A 25,713-nucleotide genomic window follows, 5' to 3' on the forward strand; every position below is an offset into this window, starting at 1 on the left:
TAGAACTTCAAAGAAAAGACAATCACGCCCTATTGTTTCTGCTCGTTTTATTCATACCAGGTACACTCCATCTCCAAGTAAACGATACCACAAGAAGGGCGTACTTCTCATAACTCGACTTCCTAGAACCTTGCAAACATTCCAGAACTTTCCTTATAGCTTTCCGAAGCAATTTAGAGCTCAGTTCGAAGGAAAGGAAGGCAGAAAGCAACGAAAACGCTTCGAACCTTAAAATTTATTTATAAGCGTTTCCGTAGTAAGTAACCAGAAAGAACAAGAAGAATTTTCTTTTTCGCTCGAAAAAGACAATTTTTTCTATTTATTTATCTCGAAATGAAAATGAAAAAACAAATCAAATATTTTGCCCAGCGATGCCTTTTATTTGTAGCTTTTACCCTATTTGCTGGCTTGAAGGTAGTGAAGCGGAGGATATTCAAGATTTATGTGGTCAATATGATCGTGCTGTGTGATTGACCACACGGAACGTTAAGAGGCAAACACACCTATAAATAAAATTTTAAAGCGAAAGATGTCTTCTCAAACACAAAACTGATCTTGAGAGAAAACATGTGTTTGTATGCTTTCAAAAGTCCTCAGTTTACGCAGCTCTCGTCACGGATTAGATCAAATTAGGTGAGTCTTTTTGAGTGAGGTCTTTTTTTATTGGGTTTAAGGATGGTACATAAATATCATGGGCGAAAAAAATGGGAAAAGAATAAATACATGTATAATTTAATAGTATTAAACCATGTTTTATGAAATGGATACTTATCCCCAACTTTAAGCTTATTTTATAATCATGTACCTCATCTGGATATATAGCTTTTGAAAATTTTTGCTCAGATAGCTTGAAAATTCCTTGTTTGTAACACCAATGCATATTTTACATTACTATGGTACAGAAATTTCATTTTTCCCTGAAAACTATACCTTATTTTGATGCTGAGGGTTGGCAACTTATTGTTAAAATTCGGTCTATTCCCAATATTCTAAATTTGTGTGAATTAATTTAATTTTATATTTTTATTTCTTTGAAAGTTATCTATAACAATTTGAAAGCATAAGATCAGAGCAAAAACTGAAACGAGAGTTTTGTGATTTAGCAGGAACTTGAAAAAAGTTTTCATGTTAGGGGATGTAAATGAATTCCAGTAAATATTTTTCGTTTTATAAGTTTATAAGCTAAAATGTTTATAAAGCATTTTAGTTTTCTTGAGAATAACATTTGTTAAATTTTTATAAAGCAGTTCTAATAAGCATTTTATATGGGATTGCTTATTATCCAACTTCAGTCAATTAAAATTTAATAAAATCGGATAATTATTGTATATAATCTTCCATTTTGTTAATTTTTGCTTAACAAGCAATGAAATATCCTAAAATTTAATGAAAATTTATAAATAATATTTATTCCACTCTCAATGCTTTTATGATTCTTGACTTCCAAGAGCAAATATCGTGTTTAAACTATTTTCTCTTCATAATCATTTAGTTAGGAATATAATTATTTAGTTTTTTGAGACTATGAATTTTGAATATTTCCTTTCTGTAAATTCATGTCTTTTACAGTGGTCTTTAAGATTATTTTGATTATTCAAAAGTGTGTACTTCAAATTTGAAGGCAGCAGCGGAAGTTGAATATGAAAGGATATTGCATAAAAAAGAAAAATGAACCTCAAATAAATTTTCGACGCAAAAATTTCTCAAACAAACAAAAAGTATTAGAATAAGCTGGAATTTTTAAAGGTTCTAAAGGGTTTATCACAGCTTGACATTCTTTCACTGATATATCATCTTAAACTAACTAAGGTTTATACGGTATTTTCTCCCTCTGTCCAGCATGCCTTCGTGGTGTAACGGTAGCACACTCGGTTCATATTCGAGGGGTCCAGGTTCAAGGGTTCTGGGGAGGGCATTGCTCATTTTTCATGTCTCCAGCATCAAGGGAATGATAAAAACTAAATGACTCTACAGTTGAGCCCGAACGTTGATGGACGATAATTCGTCACCACCAGGATTTGACGATTGGATTCCCTCATCCTCAGTCGCCCTTTAAAAGGGGTAGTATATAAGATGTTTTCTCCTTGCATCCCCCATGCCTTCGTAGTGTAACGGTAGCACACTGGGCGCGTATTCGTGAGGTCCAGGTTCGAGTCCCAGGGAAGACACTGCTCATTTTTCTTGTCTCCAGGATATAAAAAACTAATGTCTCTACAAATTGTTGCTATTGATTTGAAGGAAAAGTAACGAGAATACTTTTTTTGGCAAACCTAAACATGCTCCAAGGCATTCCATATTTTGAGTATACGCGGAGGTCGAACTTGAGTATTTGACGATCTTCTAGGTTGTTGCTTGTTTTATGAATTCCATTTAAGCCATACAGCAACTGAAAGCACAATAAGAATCCGTAATACGAGCGAATACCAATAGCTACAACTAAGAGTGAAGCATTCGAATGTTGCTGTCCAACGAGCGAATACCAATAGTAAGGATAAACCAACGAGCGAATACCAATAGCTAGAAGTAAGGATGAGGCATTCGAATCTTGTTATTTAACGAGCGAATGCTAATAGTAAGAAAGAGGCATTCGAATCTTGCTATCTAATGAGCGAATGCCAGTAGTAAGGTTGAACCAACGAGCAAATGCGAATACCTACAACTAACGATGAGGACTTCGAATCTTGCTGTCCAACGAGCGTATACCAGTAGTAAGAATGAACCAACGAGCAATTAGCAATAACTACAACTAAGAATGAGGCATTCGAATCTTGCTGGCTAACAAGAGAATACCAATAGTACAAACCAATAGGATGAACTAACGAGCGAATACAAATAGCTACATGTAAGGATGAGGCATTCGAATCTTGCTGTCCAACGAGGGAACACCAATAGTAAGGGTGAACCAAAGAGCAAATGACAATAGCTACAACTAAGGATGAGGACTTTGAATCTTGCTGTCCAACGAGCGAATACCAGTAGGAAGAATGAACCAACGAGCAAATACCAATAGCTACGACAAAGGATGAGGCATTTGAATCTTGCTGTCTAACGAGCGAACACCACTAGTAAGGGTTAACCAACGAGCAATTACCAATAACTACAACTAAGAATGAGGAATTCGAATCTTGCTGTCCAACAAGAGAATACCAATAGTAAGGATGAACCAACGAGCAATTAGCAATAACTACAACTAATAATGAGGCATTCGAATCTTGCTATCTAATGAGCGAATGCCAGTAGTAAGGTTGAACCAACGAGCAAATGCGAATACCTACAACTAACGATGAGGACTTCGAATCTTGCTGTCCAACGAGCGTATACCAGTAGTAAGAATGAACCAACGAGCAATTAGCAATAACTACAACTAAGAATGAGGCATTCGAATCTTGCTGGCTAACAAGAGAATACCAATAGTACAAACCAATAGGATGAACTAACGAGCGAATACAAATAGCTACATGTAAGGATGAGGCATTCGAATCTTGCTGTCCAACGAGGGAACACCAATAGTAAGGGTGAACCAAAGAGCAAATGACAATAGCTACAACTAAGGATATGAGGACTTTGAATCTTGCTGTCCAACGAGCGAATACCAGTAGGAAGAATGAACCAACGAGCAAATACCAATAGCTACGACAAAGGATGAGGCATTTGAATCTTGCTGTCTAATGAGCGAACACCACTAGTAAGGGTTAACCAACGAGCAATTACCAATAACTACAACTAAGAATGAGGAATTTGAATCTTGCTGTCCAACAAGAGAATACCAATAGTAAGGATGAACCAACGAGCAATTAGCAATAACTACAACTAAGAATGAGGCATTCGAATCTTGCTATCTAATGAGCGAATGCCAGTAGTAAGGTTGAACCAACGAGCAAATGCGAATACCTACAACTAACGATGAGGACTTCGAATCTTGCTGTCCAACGAGCGAATACCAATAGTAAGAATGAACCAACGAGCAATTAGCAATAACTACAACTAAGAATGAGGCATTCGAATCTTGCTGGCTAACAAGAGAATACCAATAGTAAGGATGGACTAACGAGCGAATACAAATAGCTACATGTAAGGATGAGGCATTCGAATCTTGCTTTCCAACAAGGGAACACCAATAGTAAGGATGAACCAAAGAGCAAATGCCAATAGCTACAACCAAGGGTGAGGACTTCGAATCTTGCTGTCCAACGAGCGAATACCAGTAGTAAGAATGAACCAACGAGCGAATACCAATAGCTACGACGAAGGATGAGACATTTGAATCTTGCTGTCTAACGAGCGAATACCATTAGTAAGGATGAACCAACGAGCAGTTACCAATAACTACAGGTAAAAAGAGGCATTCGAATCTTGCTGTCTAACAAGGTATGGTGTATTTAATTATGGCAAAACACACTAGGGCTATTTGCCTAAGAGGAGGGATGCCTTCGTGGAGGACTTTCTAAGGGAAACTGGCTCGTATACACGTTACACATGGGGAAAACCACGAAAACACCCATGCAGCCAGCCCGTTCGCGGGATTCGAACCTCGGACCGAACTACCAGTGTTCAGCGACTTTACCGCTCGGCCGCTGGTGGGCGCTGTCTAACAAGAGAATACCAATAGTAAGGATGAACCAACGGGCGAGTACCAATAGCTACATGTAAGCATGAGGCATTCGAATCTTGCTTCCTCAAATTCTATAAATTTTGAAAAATTTGAGATCTAAAATCTCGAATCTTTTTTCTCCGTTTGAATATTCTTGAAGAGTTAATTGTTTCCATAATTTGGAAACGTTAATTTTATTGACAACAGAATTAATTTATTTTATTAAATTATTTTTAATAATTTTATTTAATTTATTAATTTTTCTTCACAAGAACTTAATTTTTGCAATTTTACTGAATGGGAGAACTATATAATTTCGTATTATTCCGAATGGCGTACTCTTAATTTTTTTGGAGAAAATTTACGTTTCTTATTTTAACAATTATCTTTCCTAACTCTTGAAATATCATTTATAATTGTTTGCTTGAAACAGTCGCTTCTTTTTAAATATGAAAAATCGATGATTCTCGTGAATCGATTATCCTAAGAATCGATTACGCAAGTCCAGTGTGGTCGTATTCAGCTCAAATAGTTGTTCGTTTGCTGTATCTAAATTGCACAAATAAGTCACCGAATTTCTTTCACACCCTTCTTCTACTGAAATTTCCAAAATATCGTCTAATGACCTAGAATTAGAATCCGTGAGAACGGAAATAGTGCTCTCCACCCCTTTGCTCCGGTTTCTCATATACCTACCGCAAATCTTTTGCCCCACAGGGAACGGGGCAATGATGACGAATCCCCTTGAAGTTCCAAACCAAACTGGGACTGTTTATTTATTTATTTCCTGACTTTTTATTTAGATGTTACTGGTGGCATCATGGGGGTACTTGCCGTAACGGGATTTTCCAACCGTGCGTGTATCTCAGTATCTCTGACTCATACGAGGAGTTCAAAGGCCTTTCCTAAAATTTTACATTCACTGTAATTCTGATTTTTTTTTTTTTTTTTTTTTTTTTTTTTTTTTTTTTTCTAACGTGAGCGAGGTATTTCTCTCCAAAAATGGAAGGAAATGCTTACGGATATTACCATAGACATTACAGAATATATAAATACAATGCGTAGGTGTTTTGTGTTATGTTTTGTATCAGAAGCCCTTCTGAAGGTGAGTTAACGAAACTTTTATCTTTGATTTCTATTACTGAACTGTTAAAAATCAGTCTTATTAGTTTTGAAGTAAGTCTTATTAGTTTTGAAGTATTTTGCTTGCAAGTTTGAGCACTATATGTTGTATTTTAATAGTTGTTACATTTATACAGAAGCACTGATATTTAAAGCCTAATTTTTTTTTCTTCAAGTTTGAATTTTATAATTAACCATTATGCAATTAAATAATCCTTAATCAATAGCCCCTTCAGCCTTTAGGTGATTAGTTTTAACGGTTTTCTTACCAGTTTCTTTGATTTGAAACAGTTATTTTTTATTAAATGTTTTTAAAATTGATTTTCTAATGATAGCATTAATAAAAATTATTAAATGTACCCATTTCTTAAATTATTATAATATTTAGGAAAATATTAAACAGCTTATTTTGATAATTTTGCGCAATAGCTCACTTGTAGTAGTTAGGTGTTAAACCCAACTGCTACGTTAATATTTTTAACCCAAAACGGATGTTAGCCCGAATGGGCTATTAATCTCGAAACGGGATTTTGCATTGAACCGCTATAAAAGGCTGATTCAGTTTTCAAATTGTTGCCACCAAATATTATCGCCCTGTATTATTTTTAAAGAAATTAAATAATGAATAATGTGCATGAATGTACGTATGTTTCTCGCACTGGGGAAAAACTACGGCACCCAGAGCTATCAAATTCTGAATAACGTTGTCTTCTACCCGAATTTGTGCACCTAGAATTCTCCCAATTTTTAATTTAAAATTTCATATTTACTATTTTGTAAAATTTTATTGAATTTTCGATTAACAAACTCATTGTTAAGTAACTCATTGGTTTAAATTTATTTAGAATTCATTTAGTTTGTATTTATGAATGTAAACACAAATTATAATTTAAAATAAAATAATATGTATAAAATTATAATAAAATAATATGTATGAGCTAGACATAGATGTTATGAGGGAGAAATGATATATAAATTTTTCACCACACAGGAGGTTTATCTTTCTTTTGACCAATTGGAAATAGAAAAAAAAAAAAAAAAAAAAATTAAATCTTAAATTACGTCCAAAGGGCCGTTTTTCTTTAACGTTTTGTGTGTTTGTTACTTTTATTTATTAAATATCATGTTCTTCGCACTTAAACCATAAATTTCAGTTCAATAGCAATGTCGCAAAATAATTTTAAAAAGAGCCTATCTTTAGAATTTCCGATACACAGTTCCGCGTGCTAGAAATAAAAAGGTTCCCCCCCCCCCGTAGATTGTTGCCATTGCTCGCTTTCAAATCGTTGAGTTTGTTACTCAAAAATTCGTTAAAGTTTCACAAAATATGAAATCGATAATAAAAGATATTCCAAATTTCAAATTTGGGCTTCCACATGCCCATATTCGCAGTAGGATTACGTCATTCAAAATTCAATGGCTCTATGTACCGTTGTTTTATCACAATGCTAGAAATAGATATGCATTTAGGCAGATTTTTCATTATTTAATTTCTTCAAATATAATGCAAGACTCTAACATTTGGTGGCAACAGTTTGAAAAGTGAAGCGGACATTTATAGTGATTCAACGCAAAATCGCAAAACATGAACAATAGTCCTTCAGGAATAAAGCCCCTTTGAACTAAAAAAAAGAAAGAAAGAAAGGGGGAAAAAAAAAGGATTTAACTGTAACTGAATTTCGCCAAAAATAGTTTCTAACTATTTATTTACAAAACATTTGTTTTAGCATTTATTTACGTATAGTTATATTTGTTTTAGCATTTAATATTGGATTTAATCCAATATTTGTTTTAAGCCGTCGGAAGTTGTTTCACGAGATCAGTATGTAACGCATATAATAATACATCAATAAGAGACTATTGTTTAAATATGAATAAATCTCTAATAAACTGTCAGTAATAGGTGCAAAATTTTTATTTTGGAAGATAAAAAAACATTTTTCTTCAAGCAGTTTGAAAAGTTTGCTGGAAATATTTTCTTCTATATTACTTCCAAAATTTATTCAAACCAACTTTCTGGAATTATAATTTCCGTATGAAAACATAATTTATCCTCAGTGCATCTGATATAAACATTTATTAACTTTCACCAGCTTAATTTTGTATGCGTAGGAATTACACTAAAGTTTATTAATTAGGATAGAAACCTCATCGCCGCAAGAATTTCTGTGAATTTTATAGTATGCTAACTTAATTGCTACGTTAGCATTTTTAGTTTTTAATTTTATTTGAAGTCTTATAACTTTAATTGTTACCTCAGAATTTTCAGCCTTTAGTTTTATTTACGGTTTCAAACTTAATTGCTACGTCAGCAATTTAGTCATTATTTTTATTTGCGATTTTAAACTTAATTGCTACATTAAAGTTTTTAGTCTTTAATTTTATTTACGGTCTTAAATTCATTTGCTATGTTAACATTTTTAATTTTTTAGTTTTACTTGCGTCTAAAACTTAATTACTACGTTAACATTTTTAGTCTTAATTTTATTTACGATCTTAATTGCGCCTACCAGCGGCCGAGCGGTAAAGTCGCTGAACACTGGTACTTCGGTCCGAGGTTCGAATCCCGCGAACGGGCTGGCTGCATGGGCGTTTTCGTGGTTTTCCCCATGTGGAACGTGTATACGAGCCAGTTTCCCTTAGAAAGTCCTCCACGAAAGGCATCTCTCCCCTTAAGCAGGTAGCCCTAGTGTGCTTTGCCATAATTAAATACACCAATACGATCTTAATTGCTAAGTTAACATTTTTTGTCTTATTTTTATAAATTAGGTTCCATAAATATAAGTTGATCAGTTATGATCAAATACGATCACTGACTTTCTCACTACATAGCGTACAACATTTAATATTATGCTCATTTGAAGGTAGGATTACACAATGAATCCACACAGTGAGAAATTCAACTCAACATAGTTATGTAAATTAGTGTCTTGGATTCATAAAATATGCCATTTTTCTACAGCAATACAAGAATACTGTATAAGAGGTAATGTACAGTTGTTCAGGACAATATCTTAGAAATGTCCCTTGCATTCAAAACATTGCTATCAGTTTCTAGGAACACTTTCTCTCTAGGAACGGGACGAAACGAATCAACGGCATGACATTCACAGTTTTCTGAAAAATTCCATTTTTAAGACAGTTACATTCAGCTATGGTATATATGGAAACTTTAATTTTCATATACGCCGAAAATACAGTTTGTTGCGGACAGTTCTGGAGAACTAGAGGTAAGACTCTAGTTCCAACCAACCCAAGAGGTAAGACTCCAGGACATGAAGCAAAATTTTTTTTTGGTAGGACTATCATAAAGCTCCCGTTCTTATCTGTACCCACAAGATATTAATAGGATTAAAAATTGCAATTTATCAGAAGATTGAGAATATTTCGTATGATGACTTGGCAAGTGTGTTTGGGAGATGGGAGCAGCACTTTGACTGCCATGAATATCTCCAAGACGTTGCACTGAAGACACATTTCGTTAATACAAAGCACACTTACCTTACGGTTGGTCTGCCAGACTCTATCGCAAGTAGGAAAATTATCATCAATATACAATAGTAGGGGCGGCATGAAACTCATTTCATACTTAGTGATATAGTCAGCAAAAAAATGAACAAATACATAAAATCTTACCTAGTACTGTAGTTCTTTATACAAATAGAAGAAACGTAAGGCAATTTGGATAGTTCAATAGGTACCATGCAATAAGTTGGTTACCTATTGGATACCTATTGAATAGTCCAATAGGTTGGATGGATACCTATTGATACTTCTTTGGTTGGACACTTATTGGTTGGATTAGTTACCTCTTTGGTGGGATACGTGCTGGTACAAAATTTGTTTGGATATCTATTGATTCGATGGATACTTTTCCTGGCATCTTTTCCTAGGATGAACTTTCAGATGCTTGGAGCCACGCTGGTCGTACCAACAGTTTTTAGAACAGAAATCAAACGAATATCTGTTAATATGGATTTCTTTGGAGACCTGTTTCTTTTCAAGTGAGAAATGCTTGTAGAGTCATTAGGATTTTTTTAGAGGCAGAAAAGATGAAAAATAGCAAACGTCTTCGCCGGGAATCGAACCACGGACCTCTGGAATACCGGCCTAGCGTGCAGAACCACTACACCACGAAGGACGCTAGGAAAGTGGGAGAAATACCTTATAGGCTACGCATACTGGTACACCCTATCGAACGTAGAAATGACGTAAGAGGCAAATCTGCGGCTTTCTAGATGCAGGCAAGTAAGATTTGAAAAATTCGATGACCGTCCCATAGTTCACTTAATTTTTGCTTACAGTTTAATCGCAATGAATTTCTGTTTATTCCATATGTAAATGGGCTGATACATTTTCATTGGCAGTTTGAGAACATATTAAAGAAAAGACGCCGTCTCAAGACTACGTTTCACTCGAATGTTTAAATATGCTTCGATGTTCGAACTTTTAATAACATATTTTTAGCCCAAAGGGGAAAACTAATTACTGAGAAGGGGTATTAGTCTCAAAACGGCATCTTGTGGCGTTACAGTAGAAACGGCGAATCACTTTTAAATTGTTGCCACCAAGTATTATCGCCTTGAATTATATTTAAAGAAATTAAACAATGTAAATTCTGCATGAATGTATTCATTTTTCTCGCACTGTGAAAAAACGACGGTACCTAGAGCCATCCAATTTTGAAAAACGTAATCCTTCACCCGAACACCCTGGAAGGCCGAATTTTGAATTTCGAATTTGTTTTATTATATATTTCATATTTTTTAAAACTTGATTGAATCAATCTTGTTCAATCAAACTCGAGCAAGACTGAGCAACTTGTTTCAATGAATTTCTGATTAGCAAATTCAACGATGTTAAAGCGAGTAATTGCAGCACTGTACGAAAAAATTTTTTTTATCTCCAGCACGCGAGACATTCTATCGGAAATTCTCAAGATATGCTGTTTTTAAAAATTTTCTGGTATTGCTGTTGAGTTGAATTTTTATGTGGTTTAAGTGCGAAGAACACGATATTTAATAAATAAAGGTGACACACAAAGCGTTAAAAAAAGCACCTTTGGCCGTAATATAAAATCTGAAAGCTTTCAAATTTTTTTTTTAATTAAATATTTTTAGTCATTTCCTTGAGGCTGTGAGAAGCCGTGAGAGGCCTTGAGGCCGTGATTAACATTGCCTTATTTGTATTTTCTGCTGTGTACAATACATGCAAATTATAAAAAGTATTACCGTTATTAAATATTAAATTTTTTTTATAAATTATCGAAAATTAGTAGTGGATAATATTCACTGCTATGTTTGGGAAATAAATCTTCCAAAAACTGTTCTAACAAATTAAATAAATTAATCCTGATTCATTTACTCTCTTTTCTATAGGTGAAAGCAGCGAAAATTCTCGCTATAATGCCATCTACATTCTGGTTATTTCTTCTTGCACTGTTTCATCTTCCAGCCATTGTATGGGGCCATGCAAGGCTCATGTCACCACCCTCGCGATCCAGTATGTGGAGACTCGGTTTTCCAACGAGGAAGAACTTCAATGACAACGCTCTCTATTGCGGTGGTATGCAGGTAAATGAGCTTGTCTTTTTCAGAATTAGTTACTCCAAATGCCCTCATTATCGTTTCGGCGTTTAAAACTGCCACCAATAAATCCCGAAAAAAGTCAACTTTCAACGGCAAATATACATTATCAGAACAAAAGGGGCTATCAGTTTCGAATTGGGGTTTGTGCCCAATCACTATAAATGCGTCGTTTAACTTTTCTTTCGAGTCTGTTGCCATTCTACAAGATATAAGATATTTATCTTTAAAACTGAATGAGCAATAGATTAAGTTCTTAATATTTGTTACTTAGTTTTGAATCCGACTGATTTTAATAAGAAAATGCACTTAATTAATGATCGGTCTTATTAAAAATATTCAATATTTTCACAGAATGATATTACATATTTCTTATTACTATTTCCTATTTTGTGAAATTTTTATGAATTTTTAATTAACAAACTCGACGATCTGAAAGTAACAAGTGGCAATACAGTACGGAGTAAAACACTTTTATTTCCAGCGCACGAGACTATCTATCGGAAATTCTAAACATGTACTGCTTTTAAATATTTTGTGAATTTGCTGTTGAATCGAATTTTATGTGATATAAGTGCTAATTGACTGCGAAGCTATCAAGGGCCTAAAATACAGCCGAGCTTACGAGAGAGTAGTCTAAAAAAGGCGGACGCGTGTAGACAGAATACCTAGTATCTCTCTCTCCAAGACCGAAGAACTTCGCGGTTATATTCCGCTCTTCCTCATTATGTATTCAGCCGTTATTCTAAAGCTACGTTCTTGCCGGAAGTAGTAAGTTGAAATTAAGAATCGACAGGAAAGGAATTTAAAATTTAAGTGTTGATAAAATGAACATAATCCTTAAAGCTTTTAATTTTTTTTTTCTGTCAAATTGTAATGACGTAAGTGCGAAAAAACGATGCTTAGTAACAAAGGTAAAAAGGGGGTAAAAGTGGGTTTTCAATTATTGCAATAGTAGATTGGTGAAGTGCAACATCAATGAGAACGTAAAAAACTATAGCAAATCCTTGAGCAACCGCTAAAATCTGAAAACATTTAGATTTTTTTTTAACGAATAATTTCGTAAGTAATACATATCATATAATCCGTATATGTCTTTTTAGTTTCGCAGTTTTTTAGGGAAACAATCTTATAAAATTAAAACTTAATGTAAATTTTACAACAATGATTTTGCAGGTTTTTTTGATGCAATGTTAGCGTTGCAGCTGATAAAACTTGATTACAGAAATACTTCATAACGAAATGTTGATTAATATACAATTAGTGATAAAAGGACGCATTGATATTCAGACTTAACAAATTAATAAATTTAAATTCGATTTTAAGCAGTTAAGTTAAAAATGCATTCAAATACAGTACCAAGGAAAGACAATCTATTTATGCTGACATACAGTAGTATCTTTTTCATCCTGATAACAAAAACGCGAATGCAAAGATTACTGTATTTTAATTATTAATTATTAAGACTATTGCATTTATTAAGATTGTATTACGAGTATAGAATTACAAAGATATTTGTATAATATAAATTATTAGGATTATTGTATGGAATTAATTGAATGTTTATATGAGAACAAAACAAACGTGATTGAATTACGAGAAATTAGATGTTACGGATTCCAAAAATTAATTTAATTTAGTTCAATTCTAGCTGCTGCATCTGTTGCTATATTATCAATGAAAGAAAATACCTAGCTTCCGATAAAGAACAAAACAATTGTATCCCACCAGGGTCAATTCTGATAAATAAATAAATTGAATCAAGTTTTCCAAAACGAACTGGAATATTTTAAGCTGGAAAAAATTAGTGTACTAAAACAGTATATGACCTTTCCAATAACTACAACACCAACAAGTATAGACATGAGAGCGTTTTCTGAATGGCTGGGTTATTTCGTACCCCCTTCCAATAAAAAGGATAGATTTTTCACTTTGGACACGCATTATGGTTTCCGTATTTTCGCTCTTAAAAAACACTCTTACATATTTGTTGCACTTCTTTGAAACTTATTTACTAGAATTACCTGACCTATTAACCAATCCTTCAAAGCAAACTGAAACAAATCCATTTGCTATTAACAATCCCAGCAGGCAGGAGGAAAAACTAGCAACCGCCTTCGCCGGGAATCGAACCACGGACCTCTGGAATACCTGCCCAGCGTGCAGAACCACTACACCACGAAGGCTCGCCAAGAAAGTGGGAGAGATCTAGTGATATTTATGATAGCAAAGAGCGTTAGACACCACAGAATCATTTTCGATTATTCATAGTTGAAGATTAAGAGGTATAACTTTATCTTCTTTATCTTACGAAGCATTTAATTATCCTGTTTGTATTTTGTACAAAATTACTAACACTATTAGAAATTTATTATTAAATGACGCAATTGAATAAACTATAATGACATATATTTTAAGAAAATTCCTAAATTTTTCTTTGTACATTTACATTTATAAAAATGTAAATGGTAAATGTTTCAGGTGCAGTGGCAGAGGAACGGCGGCAAATGCGGAATCTGTGGGGATCCCTACGACATGCCACATCCCAGAGACAATGAAGCGGGAGGAAAGTATGGAAGAGGAATAATTTCTAGACGCTATTTATCGGGACAAGTAAGCTATTTAATTTTTTTAATTGCATAGGAATGTAGTTAAAATCCAGTAAATACAGTAAAACATCGTTTACATGTCTTTCAAGAGGCAGCTCAACATAGAAACAACATAGATTCACATAGATAAACATAGATTCAACATAGATTTTTGAAAGGTTAGGTTAGGTTAGTTATTTAATTACGGCAAAGCCTCGAGGGCTATCTGCCTAAGGGAAGGGATGCCTTCGTGGAGGACTTTCTAAGGGAAACTGGCTCTTATACACGTTACACATGGGGAAAGCCACAAAAACACCCATGCAGCCAGCCCGTTCGCGGGATTCGAACCGCGGACCGAACTACTAGTGTTCAGCGACTTTACCGCTCGGCTGCTGATCGGCAATTTTCTAAACGTAACTTTGTCTTATAAGCTGTGACTGTCATAAGACTTAATTTGGAACTCTTTAGTTTCCCCAACTTCTAAGGCCCACCAGTGGCCGAGCGGTAAAGTCGCTGAACACTGATAGTTCGGTCCGAGGTTAGAATCCCGCGAACGGGCTGGCTGTATGGGCGTTTTCGTGGTTTTCCCCATGTGTAACGTGTGTACGAGCCAGTTTCCCTTAGAAAGTCCTCCATGGAGGCATCCCTACCCTTAGGCAGATAGCCCTAGTGAGCTTTGCCGTAATCTCAATAAACCAAACCAAACCCAACTTCTAAACTATTTTTAGCTTTTATCAAATTCTATTATAATAGTAAATGTTTTTGATGTATTACATGCGTTATCTGTTCCACTCACGGACCACCCCAGTTTAGTTTCTACAGCTACTAATGATTCAGAAACTCCTCAGACTCCTTTTGTAAGGCATACACAAGTATCCATCCATTCGTAAAGCATCCACACGCAAATCTAACTTTTAAAGATATTCTTTACAAAATTCTTTGATCGAATCAGTGCAATATTTTCATTTTTTTATGTTTTTGAATAGCATTGATCAGCTGCTCAACTAAGAAGAATTTAAATAAAATAATTACTTTTGTACATTGATCAGTTTAAGTTTACTTTTTTTTTATTTGAAAACATACCACAGATGTACAATACAGGGCTTACAGAAGTACGCTAACTAAAACATTAAAAGTTACGTGCATAAATAAAAAGAACAATAAAAATAAAAAGAACAAAAGCAGAGAACAGCAGTCTGGACTTCACGAAAACAGATACGTTCACTGTCCAAGTCACTCCGAACATTTTCAAATCGTTCTGCAAGCATAATCTAGGGACATCAAATGTAGAGCATAAGAAAACCAAGTGTTCCACATCCTGAAGCACTCTTTTTGAACATTCACATAAATTGTTTAATCTTAGATTGAAACGAAACAGGAAACTTTCAAATTTACCGTAACCAGATAAAAACTGAGAAACTTTAAAATTAATAGAGAGGAAAGACTCGGAATGCAGTCTATGGTAAATAGGAGAAAAGAACGTTTTGGTGACCTAAGCATTACAAGATGAAATATATTCCTCATTCCACTTAGCTAAAAGCTTCTTATAAGAAGGATGAAAGGACTTCTAATAGGTCTTTAGAATGCTAATGTCGATATCAATGGGTAACTTTAAGCCATCTTTAGCTAAGAAATCAGCTCTTTCATTTCCATAGAAACCGGGATGAGTATGCACATAAGCAAAACGGATATCAATTCTCTATTTCTAAGCGAACTAACATTTAAAAGGGTTTCGATAACTAATATGTCGTACTTGGTAATATTGTTTAGAAGGTGAAGAGAAGAAAGAGAATCAGAACAAATAAGGTACCTTAAGGATGATGTCCCATCATCCTTGAGGAATGTGAGGGCAAGATAAATACACAGAAGTTCTGCTTAAAAAACTGTGTATTCATTCCGTAGGAGGTGTCTAAAATAACAAACCTCGGAATGGTCTTCATTAAGGACAAATGCAAGGCCAAACTTGTTGATCATCTTGCAGCCATCTGTAAAGAAAATCACATGAAAACTCATTTCAGCAGACTCTTTATATAATCGCAAAAATTTGTGGCGGGATGAGGAAGATGAGTGACGGAGGTTTAAGTTAAGTCTATAACTTTACAAAAAGAAACGATTTAAATTAATGACATTATTTTGAACACTGAGTAGTTTTGGTTTACCATATTTCATACATATATTTTACTTGCATAAGAGTTGAATGACGTGTGACTCCGTGATGTGAGCCCTCGTGCTATAAACAATAGTTACCTATTGTTACGAATTTTGTATTTAGTTACATTTTTTTAGTAGAATTATAACTAAAATTGTTTTATTTCTCCTTGCAATGCAGCACGGGGCATATTTTAAGAGAAATACAAGCGCACGTGCATTTAACATTTACTAAACAGATATCTCGTAATTTATATTCAAATTGAATAAATGTAATTGCGTACTGTATTAGCTGTAACCGTAATTCCATCCTCTTGTTGGTTTCCAGAAATCTCGAGAAGCAAAAAAAATTACTAGAACCTTCTCGTGACCGATTAAAAGCTTTAAAAAGCCGGAGAGAAACAAACGTCTCAACTCAGTTGTTGTTGAGTTAGCTGGTGCTGTTACTGTTGATCGGATTAGCTTTGGATTGCATTCTATTTAACGTTTTTAGTATTTTAAAGAATAACTACTGATTACATTGCGTGATGTTGTGATCACTTGTAAATATCTTTGAGGAAAATTCCAGCATTCTGTTCTATATTCTGTTCTATTTCCTATTTCTTTTGATAAAAATAAATTTTATTAACATTTTATCGGACTTGTGAAATGGGAATGTAATATGAAAAGGGAAATTTTTCGCGATTACAATGCTTCCTTTGCAGCGTACGACTAAGCAAAAATATTTGTAACGAGACACATAAAAGGTACATCAACCTACATGAATTACATGCTGAGTAAATATGACTCTAACGTCCTCTGTAATTAGAACGCTTTTTGTATTCGCTACTCATGTTTCAATAAATTAGCGCTACCTTTAAAAATGAATACTTCGCAGCGGTGGGATTCAAACCCACGCCCCCGAAGAGACTGGTGCCTTAAACCAGCGCCTTAGACCGCTCGGCCACGCTACCCCTTGCTTTTAACGATAAGCTGAACAATACAAATTCCATCTAAACTGATAATAGCTTTATGTCGAACACAAATGGTTTCGAAAATAGAACTGGATCGGATCCAACTAGTGTGGGTAAGAAAATAGAGCTATTTTTGAAGTTCTTTTCTATTCCACCTTGTTCGGGAATTTTTTTTTTTTTTTTTTTTTTTCATTCCGAAACTGTTACCTACGGAGTGCAGTTGAAAATTTAATTATTGTCTTTTTATTGGAGGAATACAAATCTATCTTATGAGAATGTGGAAAAGGAAGTTTTTTAGTTCAAAGGGCTTTGTCCCTGAAGGATTATTGTTTTCGTTTTGCGTTGGTTCACTATAAATGTCCGTTTCACTTTTCAAACTGTTGCCAACAAATGTTACAGTCCTGCATTATATTTGAAGAAATTAAATAATGAAAAATCTGCATAAATGTAGGTATATTTCTCGCATTGTGATAAAACAACGGTACATAGAGCTATCGAATTTTGAATGACGTAATCCTACTGCGAATATGAACAGGTGGAAGCCCAAATTTGAAATTTGGAATTAGTTTTATGATCGATTTCATATTTTGTAAAACTTTAATGAATTTTTGATTAACAAACTCAAGAATTTCAAAGGAAACCATGGCAACGTTGAACAGGAAAAAAAAAAAAAAATTATCTTCAGCGCGTGAGACTCTGTATCGGAAATTCTAAAGGATATGCTCGATTTAAAACTATTTTGCGATGTTGCTCTTGAACTGAATTTTATGGTTTAAGTGCAAAGAACGTGATATTTAATAAATAAAGGTAACAGACAAAGTGTTAAAAAACGTCCCTTTGGACGTAATTTAAAATCAGATTTTTATTTTTACTTTTTATCTGTATGTGTGTGGGGGGGGGAGTGGATGTTATTTTATGGGGCAGTACTCACACTTTCGGTCAAGGCTGAATACAGGCTTTTACACTTCTAGGAGAAGCTTTGGGTGTTTTATTTTATGCTAGCCGGTGCCTCTATAAGTTTTAAAGATTTTGGTCCCTCTTCAATTCTGCTGCCTAGTGCCTCCCTAAATTCTAAAAATTTAGCGACGCCAAAATTTTGTTGTTCGATGCTTCGCTAAATTCTAAAAATTTTATTGGCCTGTAAGGACACAGTTCGTCATACAGTTCCTAGAAAGGCTTTCTAAAAAGTAACTTATTTATTCTTCGCATTTCGTACAGTCTCCAGAATGTTATTTAGGTAATAAAAATGCAATTAAATTGTCATCATAATTATTTTTAATTTGTGTAATTTACGCAGCAAGAAATTGAAAAGCTATTAGAAAAGGGCTTCGAAATTTCTATTTATAGCAGCTAATAAATGCTTTAATACCAATTTTAACATCTTAATTTAATATCAGGGCTTATAATTCACTTTCATATTTCCTCTGAAATAAAGCATTTTTAATAGAAATTTTACTGGAAAATAATTGAAATAAATAAATTACTGCAGAAAAAAAGGAAAAACCAATCGATATCAATATTTTTTATGAATAATTCTAGTTGAGGACAGGGGAGGTAAATGTTTAAATTCGTCTTATTTTTTACTGGCTTACTATTTCTCAAATGATTTTGAAATTGCATGTTAGATTATAAATTGATTTATTTTCTTCTTATTATCATTACTGTTAGCTATTATTTATTACTGACATTGCTACTCTTAATTGTTGTTATCTCTACATATAATCAAAAGGAAAAGTCTGCGTGTGTGTGTCTTTCTTTCGTGCTGCGCGTAAGCTAATAAACCCAGAGCTACGAAATTTGTTACATGAGGGGGGGGGGTCCATCTAGACAACAGCCAGCGCACCTCCAAGCGATTTTTTTTTAAATTCGAATGAGATTTTTTTAATTTAATTTATTTATTTATTTATTTATTTTTGAGGAAATAGCATCAAATGGATCATTCTCTTCCGTTATATCAGCAACAATGGCACGCAACCATTGTTGCCACTGATATGTCTCTGTTGGCATTGTTGCTGATATCAGCACTGTTGCCACTCGAAAAAATGAGGGCGATAATTCTGCGCAGTTTTTAAATTTAATGTTTCTCTTGGATGCTGTACGTTTGTCGACAGAAGGCAACTGGAAGTTGCTAAATTTATTTACTAGCATAATTAATTAAGATACAATAACACGCGGAACAAATATTAATTTAAAAGTCAAACAACAAACTCAAGAACCCCATTCCGAATATGAATTCCTGGGGTATTTACAGGATTCCTTGCCAGTGTGGTTTAATTTACATTGGCCAAACTAAGCGAGCCTTGGAATTTCTGTTAAGGAGCATGAGGCATATGTTAGAAAAAAGGAAACACAGAAGTCACTTCTGTTGCCCAACCTTGTTGGTCAGAAAATCACACTTTCAAGTTTTCTGTTTCCAAAATTATTCAAAAAAACATCTTCCATTGGTGAACTGGATGTTCTAGAGGTATTTCACATTCAAAAAAATCTTTCTGTTCTTGTTAACGACCCTAATTCCAATCCATCTTTGCCTTTAAAGAAATTATGTTTTAGTTCTGGTTTCATCAACAGATGGCGCCAGTAGCGTATCTCTTATCCAGGCTTTCTTATCTTATCTTATCATTATATCTTATCTCGTTTATTTGCGCTTTTGCAGCTGAGGATGAGGGTTCGGTAAAACCATCGAAACTAGTCACGTGAAAATTTGAAAATATAACCCTGATTTTTGTTGTTTGTCTTCTAAATTAGCATAATTAATATTTGTATTAAGGGATATTGCTCATTTCATTGTAATTTTTTATATGTAATACATTTAATTGATTTTTTTATATATATAAAGTTGTTTTGCACAGTAAAATTCTGTGCAATGTTTAAATTTAATGTTTGGTGTTCCCGTTAGGCATTTTCCCGTTACATTTAAAAGCCAAACGAAATAATAATGATGATAATAATAATAATTTTTAGTATTGTTATTGCTCATTTATTCTTAATCTGTGTCTCATTTTTTCTTAATCTGTTTTATAGGTCATGGAAGCTACTGTAGAGGTTACCACAAACCACCGAGGCTATTTTGAATTCAAGCTATGTCCGAATAACAATCCCAAGAAAGAAGCCACGCAAGAATGTTTAGACAAACATATACTGAGAGAAGCCGGTGGAATCGGAACACGTTACTATATCGGGGATAGAGGTAGAGGAGACATAACAGTACATCTACAACTCCCGAAAGGCCTCACATGCTCTCAATGTGTGTTTCAGTGGACGTACGTAGCAGGTAAGTGAATTCACCAGTACAGTCTTGCTCTCTTAACCGTAGTTTCTCAATATTCCTTTGTACTTCCTTTTACGAAGTAAAAAGGAAGTATTGTAATCGCGAAAAGTTTCAGGCAGCATATTTCAACGAAAATATCCATTTTGACCGCTATCGAATGCAATTTAACGATGTTTTTGAGTGATATCTGTACGTAAGAACAGAATAAAAGTCTCGTTTCCTCCAAAAAAATTATAAAACTGCTTTAAAATGAATTCTGAAGAGAACTTTTCGTGGCGTCTGTACGAACGTAACCTAGCGAATTCTCGCACAGGCGTGAATAAATTACTAGCACAGAAGAAAGGGTGAAAAGTAACCCTTTATCAATTCAAACTAATTTAACAGAAAGGTACGGGCTTCGTGCGTTACAAAAACACCGTCCTCTTGCGGTGGGAATTAAAACGTAGAATATAATACAAGTCAAACCTGAAATAAACAGTGCAAGAGCGCACTTATGTTTACGCCTAAGAGGTGGATTCACAGAAATCTAATCGGCGTGACACTAATCTGATAATTCCAAGAGGCTTACTAGCGTGACCGCGAAATAACAACGAAATGTGCACTTGGCTAGCGAAACACGCTCTTGAAAAAACTGAAATATTCATACGTTTAAATAGCACTTCACTTAACTTTAAATTTACATCCTGGCGAGAGAATGTGAGGGGAAGTTGAGAAGTTTAGAACAGGAAATCAAACTTAAAATATTTTTAATTTGTTATGCTAAATAAGGGGAACCCTATAAACCTTCCTTTTATACTATTTACTCATTTGCATTCAACGCCATTCTAAAAACTCATTTTGGTAGGGAGCTGAAAGTTGAAATAACAGTCGATAGGATAGCACAATCTAATTAAAAGGACTTATCAGGTATTTCTCCCACTTCCCTAGCGTGCCTTCGTGGTGTAACGGTAGCACACTGGACCGGTATTTCAAAGGTCCGTGGTTCGATTCCCAGCGAAGGCGGTTGCATATTTTTCATCTTTTCTGCTTCCAATTAACCTAATGACTCTACAAGTGGCGCCCGAACTAAAAAGTGTTGTGGATGATGATTCTCCTCACCCAGGATTTGGCGACTAGGTCCCCTAAAACCCTAGTCACCGTTTAAAAAGGGGAGTATATAAGATATTTCTCCCTCTTCCCTAGCGTGCCTTCGTGGTGTAACGGTAGCACGCTGGGCCGGTATTCCAAAGGTCCGTTGCTCGATTCCCGGCGAAGGCGGTTGCATATTTTTCATCTTTTCTGCTTCCAGTTAACCTAATGACTCTACAAACTGTTATAAAATTAAAATATACCTTATAAAAGAATTTTACAAAATCCCTGTATACCAAGGAATATTTTTGAAAACTAATTAACTTATAAAAATTAAGGGTATTAAGAATAACATGCAAGATATGAAAAAAAATACATAAGGTAAGCCTAAAAATCTGAATATACTGAATCTAGTCTCTGATACAAAGTCCTCAATTTAATTTTTTTTTTTAAATTTACAAATTTACATTTCAGTACCCAAATTTAATTATCATTTAACTGTATTTAAAGCTTCCTTCGTATTCAGAAATAAATGTGTAAGTTGTTTGCATTTAATGAAAAGTTAAGTCGAAGATTTGTTATTATTTAAGGTAACAACTGGGGACTATGTGAGAATGGACAATCCGCTCTAGGCTGTGGACCCCAAGAGACCTTCAGGGGTTGTGCAGATATCGCCATCGAAAGAAGTTCGGATGTCTTTAACTTCAGGCCTAGTCCAAACGACGTTCGTGGCAAAGCTCCCAATCCTAAGAGAAGGAAACAAGGATACTACCAGAATGAAGCAAATGACAAATACCCAGATTATACTCTAGAGACAACCAAACAAAATCGCAAAAACGGAAGCCGACATAAATATCACGACGAAAAAAACCGAAATCACTACAGCAAAAGGTATCAGAGTAAAAGAGGAGAATTTTACTCTTCAAGGCAAACGAATGAAAACTCGCTTGATTTGCCTCAGCAAATTGAGAAGCCAAATGCGAGCGTACATGATGCCGAGGACCATAAGAAACAGCATTATAATCGAAAAAATAACAACGGGCATCACCACAAGTCTAACAATTCTGATAATAACGGATATAATGCGAACACTTATAATAATGGACATCAATACAATAAGCACAATATTCGTCACCAGAATACCAATAATTTTGATGGTAAAGCATTCTCTTCCAAAACCCATGGTGGCAGAAGTGGCTTTCCCTTTATAGAAGGAAGGCAAAATTTTGAGCGGAGTCCCAGAGGTGATACCAGTTTGGAAGACAGACAAGAGAATGGGAATCGTTTCAATACTAACGCTCATTCGACACCAAGGAAGCAGACCTTCGAAGATAACCGCAAAGAGAGTAGAAATTTACATGAGCATCGTGATAAAAGCAGTAAATCTGGGAGAGGACAGAAAAAGCAAAGCAGAAGAAAAAATGACAGATTTTCGTCCACTCTTAACGCGAAAAGATACGAAGCTGAAAGATCTTCTCGCGAATTTACTTTAGGAGGAAGAAGGTACAAAGATTTTTGGTTACTGTAAAGGAAACATAGCGTTTTCAGCTTATACGATCTTGTCTTGAACGCAAGTGGGGATCCAAAGTTTACAAGTACTCATAGCATTGTTATAAAACGCAGATCAGTTACTGGCTTTTATTAGACCATATTCAAGGGTGAAAGTCAACAGTTTACCTCCAGAATATATCCTGATAGCCTTATCATAAGACTTAAAAATTAATGGATTCATTTTGGAACTGTCTAAGATTCCCAGCTGCCAAGACGTAGAAGACTCATAAATCATGAAGTGCTTCTTGGTGCGTCACAAAGTATTCGAATTTAAATAGATGTTTTAACATTTTCATTCCATTAGCAGTATCGTAATTGGCCGAATCAAAATATTCTGCAATACGGAGTTTTGAAATCGAAATAAAGCAAGCAGACTGGTAGCATCTATAAGTTCATGTGGTGTGTTAGTTTATCAATCCTAACATTATGCCTTGACAAGCACTGCGAGAAAATACCAACAGAGACCAGCAGATGCTAAAAATGGTTTTAGCTTCATATGCTAGTTTTTAAATTTTATTCGTAGGATAGACTGATAATTGAATATTTTGTTAAACTGCACATGCGAATGAAGTGAATAGCGTGAGAAGCTTACAAAAAATACTTTTAGTGCCATTTTGTGGGATTAGTAATTCATGTACTCATTCCATTATTAATACGTATAATACCCATTGATAAAACTGATGCACGTTTTTATCTGTGTCACCTAAATTCACTCATCATTATTTGTATGCTTCTCTATATATACATCTACTTGTGTTTGTATTTCTGCTTTTAATTTCATGAAGTTTTAATAAAAAATTAAAAACTACAGATTTGCTCATGTTTTTAACATACTCGGATAAAAATATAAATTATAATTTCAAAACGTTTTTGACTTGTACTTGGAAAATCGGCTTAGGTATTTCCTTATTAAAGTAGCCACCGTTTTTATTGCCCAAACTGACAAACTCAACGTCCAATCAGTAGCATGTAAATTTTAGGTGTTGCCAAAATGACATGGAAGTTTATGTTTTGACATGGATGTATCCCTACTTTTATGTGCGGATTCCATTTCTAAAATATACAGGGCATTTCGTTCAAAAATATCTTATTTAAAATCTATGTTTCTTTCCGATAATAATGAAATCTAGTTGTTGTTTCAAAAGGAACTTATTGTCTATTGTTTCAGAAGAGACTTATTGTCGGTTGTTTCAGAAGGGAATTAATGTCTGTTGTTTCAGAAAGGGTTTATTGCAAGACCTCCAAGTATATGCAATATATCTAGGATTGTTAGTTTCGAATTTCATTAGAGATATATTTCTTATTCAATTAATTCAGTTTGTGGCAATTAAATAAATTAAAGAGTGATTAAATGACCCAGAAATCATTTTACACCCTCTGTGATATAAAATCAAAGCAAGCTATCACTCGAGTGACGGTGTCAGATCTGATCTCAGTGTTTAATTACTAGTTCGTCAGACAGAGTGATAAAACGAACTACCTACAGATTACTATAACATTATATTTTTAAGCCAGCAGGCCTTCCTAATTGTAAATTGTTCTTAATTCTTTTTAACTGGAATAATTTCTTGATTGCAAATTGTTTCTGAACTGTTAATTACTAATATCTGTAACATTCAAAAATTGCTAGCTATTGATTGAATCATAATTACTAATTGTTGTAAGGCCTCTTAATTACAAATTACTATACGTTTCTTAATTACTAATTGCTGTAACGCTGTAGCTCTAAGTTAGTAGGTCTTCTTAACTACATTTCTAAGCCGCTAGAAATTGATTGAAAGGGAAAGAAAGAAAAGGACCAGGATTAAAAAGGTCTGTGTGTGTGTACACCATATGACTTCCTTCTACGGAATATTAAATTATACTCATTTTTACCTGCATATCATTTAAATTTATTTCCTCGAATTTCATTAGAGATATATTTCCCATTCAATTAATTCCGTTCTCACTTTGCGGGAAGGCAAAAATACATAAAACCTCAAAACACCTTCATTAAAAACTGAAAAATAAAGAAAAACATAAAATATAAAATGCAGTTAAAATAATTTAAAAAAAAGTTTTTTAGAATTAAAATTAGAGTTTCTACGCAAAAACAAGCAATTCGGCCAGCGGGAAAGGAAGCAGATTTCATCGGTGCCCAAAACTAAAAGCTTACTTTTGCTTTGACTCGGCAAAAAGTCACTGGAGATGCAGAAAGACTTCATTCACTATTCTGCTAAGCTTCAAATGTAAACAAATATGGATGCTATGGTAAGGAAAATTAGGCTTAGCCGCAATTAAACAACTTTTAAATTCTTGACTGTTGCATCAGCAACTAAAGCAACTACAATTATTGCATGCATATCAATTAAAGGCATGAAAACCTTAACAGGAAGATAAGAATCATATAAATCAATCAATTTTAAAGAAAAAGATGCGCAATTTATCAACATATAAGAATAATAAAAAGCTTAGCTCACCGAGCCGAATAACAGAGTGCGTATATATATATATATATAATTCTATTAAATTAATCTTAGGAGATAATATAATCAATATTTCTTTAGTAAATAAATTATATATATATATATATATATATATATATATCTTTATATACTTTTGATGCAGCGGATTGCAACAAAAACGAAAGGTGCACAAATACATGTTACATTAGTCCTATATACAAAATTTCAGCATTCTGGGGCTACTTGTTTTTGAGTTAGACGAGATACATACATACTCACGTACGTACAGACGCCCCGAAAAAAAATCTGTTCTGAAACCATTTTGAGACAGTTTTATAATTCGTTTTGGGAGGTCCGAGGTTCGACTCCCGGCGAGGGCATTGCTCATTTTCACG

The 25,713-nt window shown here is 34.3% G+C and overlaps 1 protein-coding gene and 1 non-coding gene across 3 annotated transcripts; one reads left to right on the top strand and one right to left on the bottom strand.

Annotated features, from left to right (window-relative positions):
• The first annotated feature begins 492 nt into the window (after positions 1-492).
• LOC118190845 (uncharacterized) lies at positions 493-23,682 on the top strand. 2 transcript variants are annotated; one of them, XM_035361623.2, is made up of 5 exons: positions 493-633; positions 11,092-11,286; positions 13,780-13,911; positions 20,009-20,258; positions 21,914-23,682. In XM_035361623.2, the coding sequence occupies exons 2-5, from the start codon at positions 11,119-11,121 to the stop codon at positions 22,849-22,851; spliced, it is 1,488 nt and encodes a 495-aa protein (XP_035217514.1). In that variant the 5' UTR covers positions 493-633; positions 11,092-11,118; the 3' UTR covers positions 22,852-23,682. The 2 variants fall into 2 exon arrangements, with proteins under 2 accessions (XP_035217514.1, XP_085678959.1); XM_085822833.1 differs by lacking the exon at positions 493-633 and adding an exon at positions 5,566-5,696.
• On the bottom strand, positions 16,906-16,987 carry TRNAL-AAG (transfer RNA leucine (anticodon AAG)). The gene has a single exon. It is a non-coding gene; the product is annotated as a tRNA-Leu (tRNA).
• Positions 23,683-25,713: the final 2,031 nt, after the last annotated feature.

Source organism: Stegodyphus dumicola, chromosome 8, assembly GCF_044657685.1.
Source record: "Stegodyphus dumicola isolate Sdum_Otavi_A_Nest chromosome 8, ASM4465768v1".
In the NCBI taxonomy this organism is placed as follows: Eukaryota; Metazoa; Arthropoda; class Arachnida; order Araneae; family Eresidae; genus Stegodyphus; species Stegodyphus dumicola.

Excerpts from the sequence above, each read along its gene's own strand:
- LOC118190845 (XM_085822833.1), top strand. The coding sequence starts at position 5,604 with ATGCTTACGGATATTACCATAGACATTACAGAATATATAAATACAATG. Across the intron at positions 5,697-11,091 it reads TATCAGAAGCCCTTCTGAAG|GTGAAAGCAGCGAAAATTCT; the intron begins GTGAGTTAACGA and ends TCTTTTCTATAG. Across the intron at positions 11,287-13,779 it reads TCTATTGCGGTGGTATGCAG|GTGCAGTGGCAGAGGAACGG; the intron begins GTAAATGAGCTT and ends TAAATGTTTCAG.